Source organism: Watersipora subatra, chromosome 2 (assembly GCF_963576615.1).
Source record: "Watersipora subatra chromosome 2, tzWatSuba1.1, whole genome shotgun sequence".
NCBI classification, from domain to species: Eukaryota; Metazoa; Bryozoa; class Gymnolaemata; order Cheilostomatida; family Watersiporidae; genus Watersipora; species Watersipora subatra.
The window spans coordinates 28,848,738-28,864,669 of NC_088709.1; the positions used below are offsets into that span (position 1 = coordinate 28,848,738).

The 15,932-nt window shown below is 35.2% G+C and overlaps 1 protein-coding gene across 1 annotated transcript in view; it reads right to left on the reverse strand.

The window, feature by feature from the left end:
• LOC137388105 (dentin sialophosphoprotein-like) overlaps positions 1 to 15,932 on the reverse strand; it is a 39,264-nt gene that overhangs the window by 10,901 nt on the left and 12,431 nt on the right. The window contains exons 5-6 of the mRNA XM_068074617.1: positions 7,947 to 8,096; positions 4,419 to 4,590 (exon numbers count right to left, since the gene is read on the reverse strand). Of these exons, the coding sequence (XP_067930718.1) occupies positions 4,419 to 4,590; positions 7,947 to 8,096 (322 nt within the window). The remainder of the gene's footprint in view (positions 1 to 4,418; positions 4,591 to 7,946; positions 8,097 to 15,932) is intronic.

Sequence of the window (15,932 nt, forward strand, 5' to 3'; positions counted from 1 at the left end):
AAGCTGAAGAGAGAAGTGTGCAAGCTGAAGAGAGAAGTGTGCAAGCTGAAGAGAGAAGTGTGCAAGCTGAAGAGAGAAGTGTGCAAGCTGAAGAGAGAAGTGTGCAAGCTGAAGAGAGAAGTGTGCTAGCTGAAGAGAGAAGTGTGCTAGCTGAAGAGAGAAGTTTGCAAGCTGAAGAGAGAAGTGTGCAAGCTGAAGAGAGAAGTGTGCAAGCTGAAGAGAGAAGTGTGCAAGCTGAAGAGAGAAGTGTGCAAGCTGAAGAGAGAAGTGTGCAAGCTGAAGAGAGAAGTGTGCAAGCTGAAGAGAGAAGTGTGCTAGCTGAAGAGAGAAGTGTGCTAGCTGAAGAGAGAAGTGTGCTAGCTGAAGAGAGAAGTGTGCTAGCTGAAGAGAGAAGTTTGCAAGCTGAAGAGAGAAGTGTGCTAGCTGAAGAGAGAAGTGTGCAAGCTGAAAAGAGAAGTGTGCAAGCTGAAGAGAGAAGTGTGCAAGCTGAAGAGAGAAGTGTGCAAGCTGAAAAGAGAAGTGTGCAAGCTGAAGAGAGAAGTGTGCTAGCTGAAGAGAGAAGTGTGCTAGCTGAAGAGAGAAGTGTGCAAGCTGAAGAGAGAAGTGTGCAAGCTGAAGAGAGAAGTGTGCAAGCTGAAGAGAGAAGTGTGCAAGCTGAAGAGAGAAGTGTGCAAGCTGAAGAGAGAAGTGTGCAAGCTGAAGAGAGAAGTGTGCAAGCTGAAGAGAGAAGTTTGCTAGCTGAAGAGAGAAGTGTGCAAGCTGAAAAGAGAAGTGTGCAAGCTGAAGAGAGAAGTGTGCAAGCTGAAGAGAGAAGTGTGCAAGCTGAAGAGAGAAGTTTGCAAGCTGAAGAGAGAAGTGTGCAAGCTGAAGAGAGAAGTGTGCAAGCTGAAGAGAGAAGTGTGCAAGCTGAAGAGAGAAATGTGCAAGCTGAAGAGAGAAGTGTGCTAGCTGAAGAGAGAAGTTTGCAAGCTGAAGAGAGAAGTGTGCAAGCTGAAGAGAGAAGTTTGCAAGCTGAAGAGAGAAGTGTGCTAGCTGAAGAGAGAAGTGTGCAAGCTGAAAAGAGAAGTGTGCAAGCTGAAGAGAGAAGTGTGCAAGCTGAAGAGAGAAGTGTGCTAGCTGAAGAGAGAAGTTTGCAAGCTGAAGAGAGAAGTGTGCAAGCTGAAGAGAGAAGTGTGCAAGCTGAAGAGAGAAGTGTGCAAGCTGAAAAGAGAAGTGTGCAAGCTGAAGAGAGAAGTGTGCAAGCTGAAAAGAGAAGTGTGCAAGCTGAAGAGAGAAGTGTGCAAGCTGAAGAGAGAAGTGTGCAAGCTGAAAAGAGAAGTGTGCAAGCTGAAGAGAGAAGTGTGCTAGCTGAAGAGAGAAGTGTGCTAGCTGAAGAGAGAAGTGTGCAAGCTGAAGAGAGAAGTGTGCTAGCTGAAGAGAGAAGTGTGCTAGCTGAAAAGAGAAGTGTGTAAGCTGAAGAGAGAAGTGTGCAAGCTGAAGAGAGAAGTGTGCAAGCTGAAGAGAGAAGTGTGCAAGCTGAAGAGAGAAGTGTGCAAGCTGAAGAGAGAAGTGTGCTAGCTGAAGAGAGAAGTGTGCAAGCTGAAGAGAGAAGTGTGCTAGCTGAAGAGAGAAGTTTGTAAGCTGAAGAGAGAAGTGTGCAAGCTGAAGAGAGAAGTGTGCAAGCTGAAGAGAGAAGTGTGCAAGCTGAAAAGAGAAGTGTGCAAGCTGAAGAGAGAAGTGTGCAAGCTGAAAAGAGAAGTGTGCAAGCTGAAGAGAGAAGTGTGCAAGCTGAAAAGAGAAGTGTGCAAGCTGAAGAGAGAAGTGTGCTAGCTGAAGAGAGAAGTGTGCTAGCTGAAGAGAGAAGTGTGCAAGCTGAAGAGAGAAGTGTGCTAGCTGAAGAGAGAAGTGTGCTAGCTGAAAAGAGAAGTGTGCAAGCTGAAGAGAGAAGTGTGCAAGCTGAAGAGAGAAGTGTGCAAGCTGAAGAGAGAAGTGTGCAAGCTGAAGAGAGAAGTGTGCTAGCTGAAGAGAGAAGTGTGCAAGCTGAAGAGAGAAGTGTGCAAGCTGAAGAGAGAAGTGTGCAAGCTGAAGAGAGAAGTGTGCTAGCTGAAGAGAGAAGTGTGCAAGCTGAAGAGAGAAGTGTGCAAGCTGAAGAGAGAAGTGTGCAAGCTGAAGAGAGAAGTGTGCTAGCTGAAGAGAGAAGTGTGCAAGCTGAAGAGAGAAGTTTGCTAGCTGAAGAGAGAAGTGTGCTAGCTGAAGAGAGAAATGTGCTATTTTAATCAGTCGACATAAAAGATTGGCATGTGTAACAAGTACATATACGATGCGCACAATTATTACATAGTACAGCCCGTCAGACACATAGTGTAATGGATAGTACATCTGTCTGCAAAACTGAAGGTTTTGAGTTCAATTCCAATACAAAGCAGATTTTTGGTTCTTAAAACTTTATCGCTATAACTGAGCACATGATTGACAGGCAGACAACAAACGGAGATTTATTTATGCAGTTTGTACATATTATGTTGCTTGTACTCTTTAGACTACATACTCTTGCCGTCTTCTTCCTTTTTTCTAATACATATACATGTAGACAATCAAGCTGACGAAATAGCCAGCATAACAAGTGGGTACATACATACTAATGTAGATTCCTCTGCACATCAGTCATAAACATTTCTGTATGACTTTAGCAGTGGAGTTGTTTTCTCTTGATTAGACAAGAAGTTCACAATTGTACTTTCTCTACACGAAATGTAGTAGTCAAGAATATATGGCAGTGTCATTACAGGCCAAAGGCACTTCAGTCATGCTATGTAGAATGAGAACTAATGTTGGAGCTTTTTCTTGTCATAGAGCAAATAGAAAATAATGAATTTTTGCTAGTTAGCCTTTGTATCATTTGCACCAAAATTATTTGTTGGAGTTGTGTTTCTTCTGAGATAATTGGAATGACTTTTAGTTTGTTTACTATTTGAAATACGCTTTTGCGAAAACTACACTAAACCTCTAAACTAAACCTCTACATAAAACTCTAACTATACAACATAGGTCAGCTTTTTTAGCCAATGAAATACAACATCAATATTCATTCCGCTCATTTGGTGGCATCTTTGTTGATATTAACATTGCGATATACGGTTGGTAAACTCCAAGTTTTACTCCGTAAATAACAGAAAACCTAGTATGCAGCATTTTACCGATCTTGTGTCAGTGATTGGGACAAAGTCATTTTTACAACCGTTTTATGACTAACAGATGTTGACGAAATGGAGATAACTCCGATAAGACATTCTGGTATAAACACACCATCAAAAGAAAGTTTTTGATGTGGTAGAATTTACCACAATAGAGCAGTCTCAGAACAAAATTTTATCCTTTCTTGGTGGTTAATACCTTACAAAACATTTACGTTTGTAGTATAGTTGTGTATTCGAATACACATAAAATAAGTATTTTAAGAGCTATAATCTAAACCATTTATTGGATTTTAGTGCCCTTTTATTGGTTAACTGTTGCCCATTGTTGGTTGGCCCTTTTCCAAATTTGCTAATTTGAGAAGGCTTGGTAAAACCTAGGCAAACTAAATTACCTGCCACTCTTTATAAGCAGTTTTTCAACAGAAGGCATTCATCTAGTATATATATATATATATATATATATATATATATATATATATATATATATATGTATATATATACATGTATAGATATATGTATAAATATATGTACCGTAAGTCTTCATGCTCAAACCGCACGGCTTGTGCTCAAAAACAGATGTCTTACGAAAGAAAAAATAATCCTCCAACAAGCCGCGTATGCCCACACACCGCGGCTAATGACTGAGGTTTTGTCATCCTTGACCCCCTTCGGGAGCGAGAGTTTTAAGACGGGTTTCGCTATACCCCCGTCCTCTTGAATAAGAAACCAGGCTACATCTGTACACATGAAAAGAAATTTCTTTTACTTCCAAGTTCGAATTAAAATTCCTAAACCCTTGCATCAATAACTCATTTGCCATGTCTCAGCTAGATTTTTATTGCACTGTTAGAGGGCTTCACGTTTATGGAAAGATGCCGGTCAAGAATGAAAAGGTGTTAATTACCTATGAGTGTGGTGAGTTAAATATGAGCAGTAAATTCTTCTTTATTCTAAAGTATTCCATTAACATGACCTTGAACATAAACGAGTAGGTCGCCAAAACCTCGTACATAAAAGTGCATCATGACTGCGATTCTATGGTTATAGCGCGGAACTGAGCAGAGACCGCATTTATCGAGAAGCCGCCCTGAGCACCATGTAAGTTTTAAAAACTTGGCTTTAGCCGCGGCTTATGACCTTGAATCAGAAGCCGCGCCCAACAACAGGCCGCGCGGCTTGAGCATAAGGACTTACGGTATAGGTATATGTACCTTCACCCAAATGATCACAAGAGAGCCTCACCCAAAGAAGAAGAGCAGGAAGCAAATAAGCCAAGTCATGCCGCCGGTGGTGTTCCTCGTGCAAGTTAAGATTTGATGGCGGCACACTGGACACGTCATGCCTACTGGACTCTCTCCGAGCATTGGAACACCGACTACCACAGGAGCCACCACAAGGTGGCTGTTCACAAACCCTGCAAAACGGCAACTGATGGCTGAACATGAAACGATGATAGAGATGCTGCAGTCAACATAAAACTATTAAAATTCTGTTCTTTGAATGGATGATCTGTAGCGGCCTCCTGTTTGTTTGGTTATTCGCTAGTTAGGTAGCTCGGCTGTTACTTCTTGTCAACTTGGGGGGTTCAATAGTTTTGTTTTACTAATTTTATTAAATCAAGATTAAGATTAGTAAATAACCAAAAATTAATGTTTCGATGACGAATAAATCTGCAGAAAGGTTTTAGACGCAGATCTTTAAAACTAACGGAGTGAGTGAACCTACTGGTAATCAATAATTGAATATATGAATTTACAAAGAGCTGATCTAAACTGATCCAAACTGACACCATAATGGAGAACTGTTGAAAATAAAATGAGATTTGGGTATGAAATGTACTGGACAGTAAAAATTTTCAAACATTCAGTTATACAAATCAAACGACGACAGGTATTGCATGTTGCTTGCACGATCGTTACCTGGTACATTCCATTAGTTGATGTTGGTGCTTCCAGTTAAATAAGATGCCAGTAGTAGAGTACATAACACAAAGAGTAAAATATACATCAGTAATATTTTATTTATATATATAATTCTCAGAGTATGTTTTAGGTTGTATGTCTGTCTGTATTCCAGCTAAAGCTATTAAAATTTTGGAATAACATTTCATACCAAAGAAGATTTGATCTCAAACCCTACCGTTCACCAGTCTGACACCCTACCCAATAGGCCACAGAGATTGAGTTGTTCACTTGCCCATACAAGTCACTATATGAGAGCACATTCCCAATGGCTTTGCATACCACCCAAGGTGATTGTGTAAGTGATTGTCATTAGTTAGCTTACTAAAATTTTCCATTGGCAATCTGCCAGGCTAATAGCAAGGGGTAGGCAACTCTCATTACTTATCATTGTTTATAAGCTGATTTTTAATACCCGGGCAATGCGGGGTAGCACAGCTAGCGTTCATATATATGCGCAGTACATGTTAGATCATTGTCTGTTTATCACCATATTGATATTCTGTGGATAAGCTTATTGACAACTTATTATTATACATGATGATAATATGTTGTATATAGCTAAATATTTTATTTAATACAAGATATATTTATGGTTCAGTGCTACTATAGCAAATCACTTGCAGTCCACAACTAAATTTATGCTACGTGAACAATCATTGGCTGTCCATCCTCTTGTCATATGTTATAGGAGAAATAATTGGCTGTTCATCCAAAGATGACATGTTATGTGAAACATCACTGGCTGTCCATCTCCAAATTACATGTTGCGTGAGACATTATTTGCTTTGCATTATCATATTACATACTATGCAAAAAATCGTTGGCTGTCCATTCACATGTTACATGCTATGACAGACCTAATTGGCTGTTCATTCACATGTTACATGCTATGAAAAGCCTCATTGGCTGTCCATTCATATGTTACATGCTACGACAGGCCTCATTGGCTGTCCATTCACATGTTACATGCTATAACAGGCCTCATTGGCTGTCCATTTACATGTTACATGCTATGACAGGCCTCATCGGCTGTCCATTCACATGTTACATGCTATGACAGGCCTCATCGGCTGTCCATTTACATGTTACATGCTATGAAATGCCTCATTGGCTGTCCATTCATATGTTACATGCTATGACAGGCCTCATTGGCTGGTCATTCACTTGTTACATGCTATGACAGGCCTCATTGGCTATTCATTTGCATGTTATATGCTATGAAAGGCCTCATCGGCTGTCCATTCATATGTTATATGCTATGACAGGCCTCATTGGCTGTCCATTCACATGTTACATGCTATAACAGGCTTCATTGGCTGTCCATTTACATGTTACATGCTATGACAGGCCTCATTGGCTGGTCATTCACTTGTTACATGCTATGACAGGCCTCATTGGCTGTTCATTAACATGTTACATGCTATGACAGGCCTCATTGGCTGTCCATTCACATGTTACATGCTATGACAGGCCTCATTGGCTGTCCATTCATGCATTATACATGGATGTTATGTGTGAAATACTAAAGGAAATAACTTGTTGAAAAAATTTGTGTTTTAATTACATGTAATTTGTTCAAAAACCGCAAGAATGATAAAAACTTTTGGTAAACATAAAATTTTTAAAAATGCATCATATAGCACTAGGTAAAAGTCTGAAAAATTAATTAATGCTTTTGTAAAAAAAACTGAATAAAATACTAGAAAAAAACAAGCAATAAAAAATTATTTATTGTCACTTTAAAAGCAAGCAGACAGCGATGCAGCCTTTGCAATATGGGAGATAACTTGGGTAGAGGTCACCATAGCAACAAGCACCTCGTCTCAGACTATATAAAACTTAAATTAAAAGATCTTATATTCTTTTTCTTTCACATTCGATATTTCTTTAAATATTTATCTATAATTAGCAGACAGTCTCTCACCATTTACTCATTTGAATTACCTTGTCTTTACTTTTCTTCTCATGCTGACTACTTGACAGGAATAAAAGGTCTGGGCTTATGTTTTCGTTTTACGTGTTATTTAAATCTAAAAAATGTCGCTGTTTCACTTTTTTAATCCCTTCTAATACTCTAAGACAGCTAGTATGAGTATTAGCGGATTAAAAAAGTATTAAAATAGTATTAAAATTAGTATTACCATGGATTCTAAGACAGCTAATATGAATCCATGGTTTTAAAACTGCTAAACCTACTGTAGAACTAAACTGTGTGAAGGAGAACTGCGCGCATATGTACTGATTTATAAAACTGCAATGTTCAAGAAACTGGGACATCAAATGTTAAACTATAAACTGAAACAACTTAAAATTATTTCAGCTTCTTTATTTACATTATTTTGTTTTATATACTTTTCACCTTTAGAACAAAAGGCACAAACCCTTTCACTCATTATTGCAGAGAACTTGATACCAAATAGAAACTGAATAAATGTCTGAATTAAAGGAACCAATAGTATTGATTATGCAATTAGTGAATAAAAAATAATTCACGTCTTTACTATAACAAGAGCAGTGTCCATCCATTTGTCTGGAGCCACCTTAAAAGCTTAAAAAAACAATTGCTTATCATAGGAATTGAACTTTGTTACTCCAAGATAGGGACCAACACATTAACCACTACACTACTCAGCCGCCTTACTTCATCATGACTTTATTATGCAAATACATATTGACGACTCATTTGGGAGCTCTCATAGAGCGTGCGACAGCTAAACATCCTAATTTTACATGATATGTAAAAAAATTGTATGTTGAAGAGTCAGGAAGTCGATGCTTCACTGCATTCTATTTGAGTTTAGCTCACCTCGATTCTGTACTTGACTGATAGGTTGAGGCGGGTACCTGGCCTGAGGTAGCGGGCCTGGCTGAGGAGCGGGACTATAAAGGGCTGGGTTCATTGACGAGGCCGGGTTACTTGGTTGTACAACAAATATCTGCTGAACTTGTTCCTTGCCTTCAAATTACAATGAATGAATGAAAAAATTAATACAGTAATACTTCAACTTACGAGTGCTCCAACGTACGAGAGACTTGAGATACGAGCCAGCTTTTAAGCAAGTTTTAGCACTAACATACGAGCCATGTTTGAGATACGAGCACGTGAGTCAGTTGCCAAGTATGCCGGAGGTGTTTTATGAGAACAGCATCACTCTGTATTTTTCAACTTCTCAGGTTATACTTTTGTACCGTGTTTTTTGTGCGATTTTCAGTGCAGAATTATGTGCATTAAAAGTACTCTGCGTTGACCGAAAGTTTGCCAGTAAAATGAAAGATAATGCAAAGAAAAAGCGAATGATAACAGTTGATATTAAACGGAAAATTATTGAAAAATATGCAAAATGTGTATGCGTGATTGAACTAGCTCAACAATATGACAGAAATACTTCCACAATTATCAAACCGAAGGATTATATTCAGGGCATTTAGTTTGCAAAAGGACTGGCCATAGTTTCTAAACGGCGCAGCGATCTTCATAACCGCTGATGGAGAGACCGCTGAGGCATTGGATAAACAATTGGCCGGTGACAGCGTAACTAAAACGATGCTATATGAAAAGGCCGGTGCTATCTAGCAAAACTATAAAAATAGACATTCGGACGGGTTGGCTAGTGGTCGTGCAGTAATCTTTTGTGACGACACTGGCGTTCGTCCTAATTGCAACATGTTGAAAGGGCGACAAAGGCAAACGTCTTTAGATAGGATTATCTTAAAACGGCCGGCTAGTCGTGAAAGCGAAACAAGGGAAAAATTAGCTAACCAGCGAGAAACTTCTAACTACAAACGCCGAAGAAATTTTAAATACGTTAAGTTAAAAATGAAAGTTTGCTTTTAGGTTTGCTTTTACGTTTGTCTTTTAAAACATTGATAAAATCCAAATTTAACAAAGTCAATTGTTGTAATGAACGATAACTTATATCTCCCTCTCTGGCAAATGCTAGCGTTAGCTGCTATTGTATGTATTTAATTTTACATTTTAATTAATCACATTTCCTTGCATTATTTTTTAATTGTTGCTTTTTGAAAGCATTTGTTAAATTAGGACAATAACCAACATGTTCTTTATGTGAAAATATTTTTGTTTTGAGTGTTTTATTTGCATTTTTAAAGTATGGAAACCAATCGATATATATTTAATGATTCTATATATAAATAAATTGCACCAACATGCGAGTAAATTAACATACGAGCTCAGTCTCGGAACGCATTAAGCTCGTAAGTCGAAGTATGACTGTAAAACATATGCAAGCTGAAAAGAATAATTTTAAGAGAGATCAAGTACAATAAGAAGAGATATCATATTGCAAATACAGTTATCCTTGTACCCATCATCACCTTTTGTGGTACAGCAGCTGATATTACAAAATTTTATTTGTTAGATCTCACTATTTACATTAATAACACATACACTCAATCATTTAGTGTATTATAACAATAGTGGTTCATGAAAAGAAAAAATAATAATAATAAAAGTGGTAACAATAATGAAAATTTAACTGAATCCTCTGTAACTGTAATTTCTGTTCACTGTAACAACTCATAACTGTTTACTGTAATAACTCGTAGCTGTGTACCACAATAGCTCATATCTGTTTACTGTGATAACTCATAACTTTTTACTGTAATAACTCATATACGTTTACCGCAATGATTCATATCTGTTTACTGTAACAACTCATATCTGTTTACTGTAATAACTCATATCTGTTTACTGTAATAGATCATATCTGTTTACTGTAATAGATCATATCTGTTTACTGTAATAACTCATATCTGTTTACTGTAATCACTCGTGTCTGTTTACTGTAACAACTCATATCTGTTTACTGTAATAGATCATATCTGTTTACTGTAATAGATCATATCTGTTTACTGTAATAACTCATATCTGTTAACTGTAACAGCTCAAATATGTTTACTGTAATAACTCCTACCTGTTTACTGTAATAGCTGATATCTGTTTACTGTATTTTTTCGTAGTTGTTTACTGTAATAACTTAAATCTGTTTACTGTAGTAGCTCATATCTGTTCATTGTAATCGCTCATATTTGTTTACTGTGATAGTTCATATCTGTTTACTGTAATAACTGATATCTGTTTACTGTAATAACTGATATCTGTTTACTGTAATAACTGATAGCTGTTTACTGTAATAACTGATAGCTGTTTACTGTAATAACTCGTGTCTGTTTACAGTAGTAACATATATCTGTTTTCTGTAATAACTCATATCTGTTTACTGTAAATAAATAACTCATATTTACTAAAAGTAATTAAAAAAAAACATTCGTAATAATAATAAAAAAGTGAATAAGCTATATCTATTCTAATCTATGCAAATACAACTGCCACAGTTATACAGACACTTGATGGCACTTGACAACACTTGGAAGCACAACATTTATGAACATTTAGCATATTCTTGAAATTAGTTTGTAGCAGACACACAATTTTTACCAAATGTCTATCTCATAATTTGATGCTTCCAGTAAAATGAGAGATCAAAGGTAACTTATTTAACATAATGTGAAATATATATAAAAAGGTTGACCTGCAACAAAATTCACATTACAGTTATTTGGTATCAAAAGATTCACCATGTCTTACTCTGTTGTGTTGTAGGTGCCAAATATGTGGAAATGTGATTACAAGCTCTTAAAGCTCAAAAACGAAAAGCCACCGTAGATTAGAATCTGTTTATTTATCTGAGGTAGTCATTACCGTTTGGTTATTGTCTTGTCACGTGATGTTCTCACGTGAATTGAAAGGCCAATACAAAGCTCAGTATGAAACTTATCGTAGCACTAGTTTATGACAAACACTTCGGGTTTTACCGAAGACCCTGTATCAAATATAGATGCTCGCTACTTTACAGTTTTGTTTCGGTTTGAGCTAATCGTCTAGTCGTAATCTGATCATATGACCCAACACTTCACAAATAATTTTTGCAGCACTTTTCGATTATCACAAGCGACCAACAAGCTCGTCTTGATTATCAGACAATGATATGTACTCCTTCGAGGTGAGGTTAAAAAATTACATGAATTTTTTACGGCAAGTTATAAGATATCAGTGCTAAAAGTGACGGCATTACAACGACAATAAAACAGACGCGTAAGAACAATAGACATGGTTTTATTGAATGCGTGAAGTATATTTATGAAAATATTTCGACGAATAAGGTTGCATAAAAAGGTAAACAGAAACCATCTCTCACAACTACGTCACATTTGAGCCGTTTTAGAAAGAGAATCTTAACTACGGTGGTCTCGTGTGGCTGCGATTAACTGTTCGCTTTTATCTTTTAAAAGCTTGTAATCACATTTCCACATATTTTGCACCTACAACACAGCAGAGTGAGACATGGTGAATCTTTTGATATCAAATAACTGTAATGTGAATTTTGTTGCAAGCCAACCTTTAATGAACATAAATATATGCATAATGAATATATTTTATATATTCATTATACATGTATATCATATATATACTTAATTAATAATATGTTATTAATCATTTCAATACTGTAATTATTAATATGTTCATTATATAATATATTTGTATATATTTAATAAATATAAATATATCTATACATATTTATTAAAGTTGGTCGCATGTGTGTATGCGGGTATGTTTGAGTGTCCAGCTATAGCTATTAAAACTTTGGAAATGGAATTCCGCATTCTGATGGATTAGAACTCACAATGAATGTATCCACAAGTTTTTTATCCACACACTTTATCACTGAACTACATAAGACATCTTGATCAAAGGTGTTATCGACCATAGTACTTTATTACGGTGTAATCCACCTTTCAACAAGAATGTAGCAACTAACATCGGTAAAACATTTTTTCATACTTTAGACATAAAGTTTGCAAAAAATTCCATATTTTACATAAAAATTTCGATAGAAAATCCGTTAAAATTAGTTACAGCTGCATAAAAAATGTGAGCAATATCATCAGTGCTCATAACACTAGACTACTGCAGCGCCATAACAGTACGCAAATAAATACAGAATTGAGAGACTGCAACTGCCGAGATAGTAGTAGCTGCCCACTACAAGGAAAGTGCTTGAGCAAGTCTATCATATACAGAGCAACAGTCACCACCAAAAATAGCTCATGAGATGAGCATTACATGGGTTTGACGGATATTCCATTTAAACAATGATATCACAACCATTTGTCAACCGATAGAAACATGTGTAAAAGATCAAGCACTAGGCTAAGTAAGTATATATGGACATTGAAGGACAAAACATAAATTATAATATCAAGTAGGAGATAGTGAGAAGAAAACCATCATATAATAAGACAACAGGAAGATGTAATCTATGTCTATATGAGAAATTTTACATCATATGCAGACGTGAAACCGCTACATTGAACAAAAGGTGTGAGCTTGTATCAACATGTAGACATGCTGACAGATTCCTTCTGATTAATTATAAAACTTAACTCTAACACCAAAATTGTTAAGCTTTGTCTCATTACATTGTACATCCTCGCAATGCTTGCTATTTTTAACAACTATGCTTTTATTTCAACCTATATATACACGACGCCTTTAGTGTTGGCAATTTTATACATTGTACCTGATGATTATTGCTTTGCAATATGAAACTACTAGTAATAAAAATGTTTTAAACGGAACTTAAACTTTCATCTTACTTAATTTTATATATTTATAGATGTATATATATTATATATTATTATATATTATATTTTATATATTTATAGATGTATATATATTATATATTATTATATATTATATTTTATATACTTATAGATGTATATATATTATATATTATTATATATTATATTTTATATATTTATAGATGTATATATATTATATATTATTATATATTATATTTTATATACTTATAGATGTATATATATTATATATTATTATATATTATATTTTATATACTTATAGATGCATATATATTGTGCACCCTCAGTTTTGTAAAACAAGGTAATAAACTATTTTTTATTAATGAACAGTTGTTTTACTGTTTTTAGTAATTTTTTTTAATTCTGTGCATTTTCATCCAATCAGTCGTTGATATATATTTTTCCATCTCACCATATCAACAGCAGAAAAGGATATTCCTCTTACAGAAATCTATACTAATACTTTGCATACCATCGGTCACTCATTCCAGCCTATTATACTTCGACACATCACAAAGTTTTTGAACATTTTTGCCTTATCTCAAACTTTCTCATTTCTGTGTTGGCATTGCAGGCTGTAGGATCCTTCACACACTATGCCCAGAATGCTTGTATTTATTCTTCTTAACGTATGACAAACTTCGTTCTCTATTCCGTGACATAAACATACCACATCTACCATCATATTTTTCAATTTATGAACTTTCTGTTATTTCAGAACTTTTCAATATGTTTTATCAATGCACTCAATAATTCTCAGTTTGTGTGTTCTTTATTTCCTTTGTCACATAACAAAAACATAGTTTTGTTGATGATTACCACTTTCATTAAAAAGCTATACGTGCATACAAAAATAACCATGAAGTCACATTGTACAGTAAGAGAGTATAAATTACCTACTGTTCCTTCTTGGGGCTGTTTACACGCAAGGAAGTGATACTAAAATGGCAATGAGTAGCAGCTGCGTCGAAATTAAACTAAACTCAATGTTTGCTGATAAGACATTTCTGTAGTTTGTAGCTGTATATTAATTATGCAAGAACTATTGCCTCATACTGATAATCAGGCTTCTTAAAGTGTTATGAATGCTTGTCACATATTCTAAAATGATTGTTTCCTTATAAAGGCTATGTTGTAATAAGTCCTTATTTTTATAAACGTAAATATTTTGTGATAATAAAACGGCAAGCAGTCTCAATCATTTCAAAATTATTTTCAAGAAACTTCGTATCAAAAATAACTCTGATCAAAGGATATTAAATAGGGCTTTTGTCACGTTCCAGCTAACTGTTGATAGCTATAAAACTACTATCACTGTATTAATAATAAAGCTTAATTTTTACAATTTTTTGTGAAAGTAGATTTTACCCGAAAGCATATATTTTTTATCATTTGTGATTGTTTTTGATGTTTGAGATGATCAGATTGCCGAGATGTTTTAAGATTTTAAAATCGATAAAAACTTTATCATGATTAAAACGCTCAAATCAAATGAAAGTGTGATTATGACATTTATAAGTGCAAAATGACCAACAGAATAGAGGCGTGTAAGGCTTCAACTTGAACGCAATAGCTGATACCAACTATTGTAACGTTAACAACTACATGTAGTGACGCCATTTCGCACCTCCTTTCTCCTGAGCGTTTTAATCCCAGTAAAGTTTAATCAATTTTAATCTTGAAACATCCTGTCAGTCAGATCACATCAAACATCAAAAACAATCACTAACGATAGAAAAATACTTTCTGATAAAATCTACAAAAATTATGCGTAAGTTCATTTTTAACCGACAGGAAGCTTATGTTAATTTTAGAAAACACTTAAATAAAACAATTTTCGTGTTATGATGACTTGATTCATAGATTTTACCGGCACATTAGGTTAAATTAATAATATTTGAGTCTTTTTAATAGAACCACATTCCAAGTTGTTAACTGGCAACCATCTTAGGTTACGTAATAAGACACATTTGACCAAAACTAAACCACGAAACCATTTACTAATTTATTTAGATTTACAACAAATGTGTACAGATTTTCTTCAGCTCATTCAGGTTAAAAATTCTATCATATTTAGGATTATATTAAATTGTATTACCATTATTATCTATATGCATGTATATATTTCTCACAGTTTGGGTATATGTGTCTGTGTTTGTTCAGCTATAGCTATTTTAATATCTTGGAATAAATAATACGTATCGCAGAAGATTTGATTTCGGACCCTCCGGTTCGCCAGTCCGATGCCTTACCAATTCAGGCATGCGAGCTTGATGACTTCATTAGGCAATGTATGTCGCTATATGACAGCAAATATGCTACTACTCTCCATCATGACCCAATGTGATGGCGTAACGTCATAAGAAGCAGTAGCTCTTATTAGTAAGCTTACTCAAATTATCCTTTGGCAAATCAAGGGATTGCTCATACACACCTTGGGCACAATTGTACAACAAGCTTTGTATGAATGTAATTGTAAGCTTTTTCAGCATATGTTTTGTTTTACCGTTTATTTCTTTATGTGAGTCTACGCATCATTATGATAAAAAATCAACCAAACGTTACATTCCAGTTATAAACCAATTGGAAAGTAACTCTTGTCAGTGCTATAATAGTCTATATTCAAATCTTTAGGAATCAAGAAATACCTTTCTACATATAATTGACATGAAGCGAAACCCCTCCTTGTTGGAATATAGAAACTATAAAACTGGAACAACTTGTATTTATTTCAGTTTTAATATTTACATTATATTATTTTATTTACACTTCACTGTTAGAACAAAAGGTAGAAACACAAAAGCTTCTACTCATAATTGCAAAGAAATTGATACCAAGCAGAGATCTGATGAAAGGCTGACCAAAAGGAATCAATAGTATTGATTATGCACTTAGAGTAGCGTGTTGTTTTAGCATTCCCTAATATAAAACAAGAAAACTTTCCCCTGAGGTTTTGCGTCAAAACTTTTGTTCTACAAAACTTGATTGTGTTTAAAATGCTCAGACCAATTAAAAGTGCGATTACGACATCTATAGTTGCAAAGAGACTAACAGAGTAGAGACGAGTAACACTGCAATTTGAATGCAATATCTGATATCAACTATAGAAATC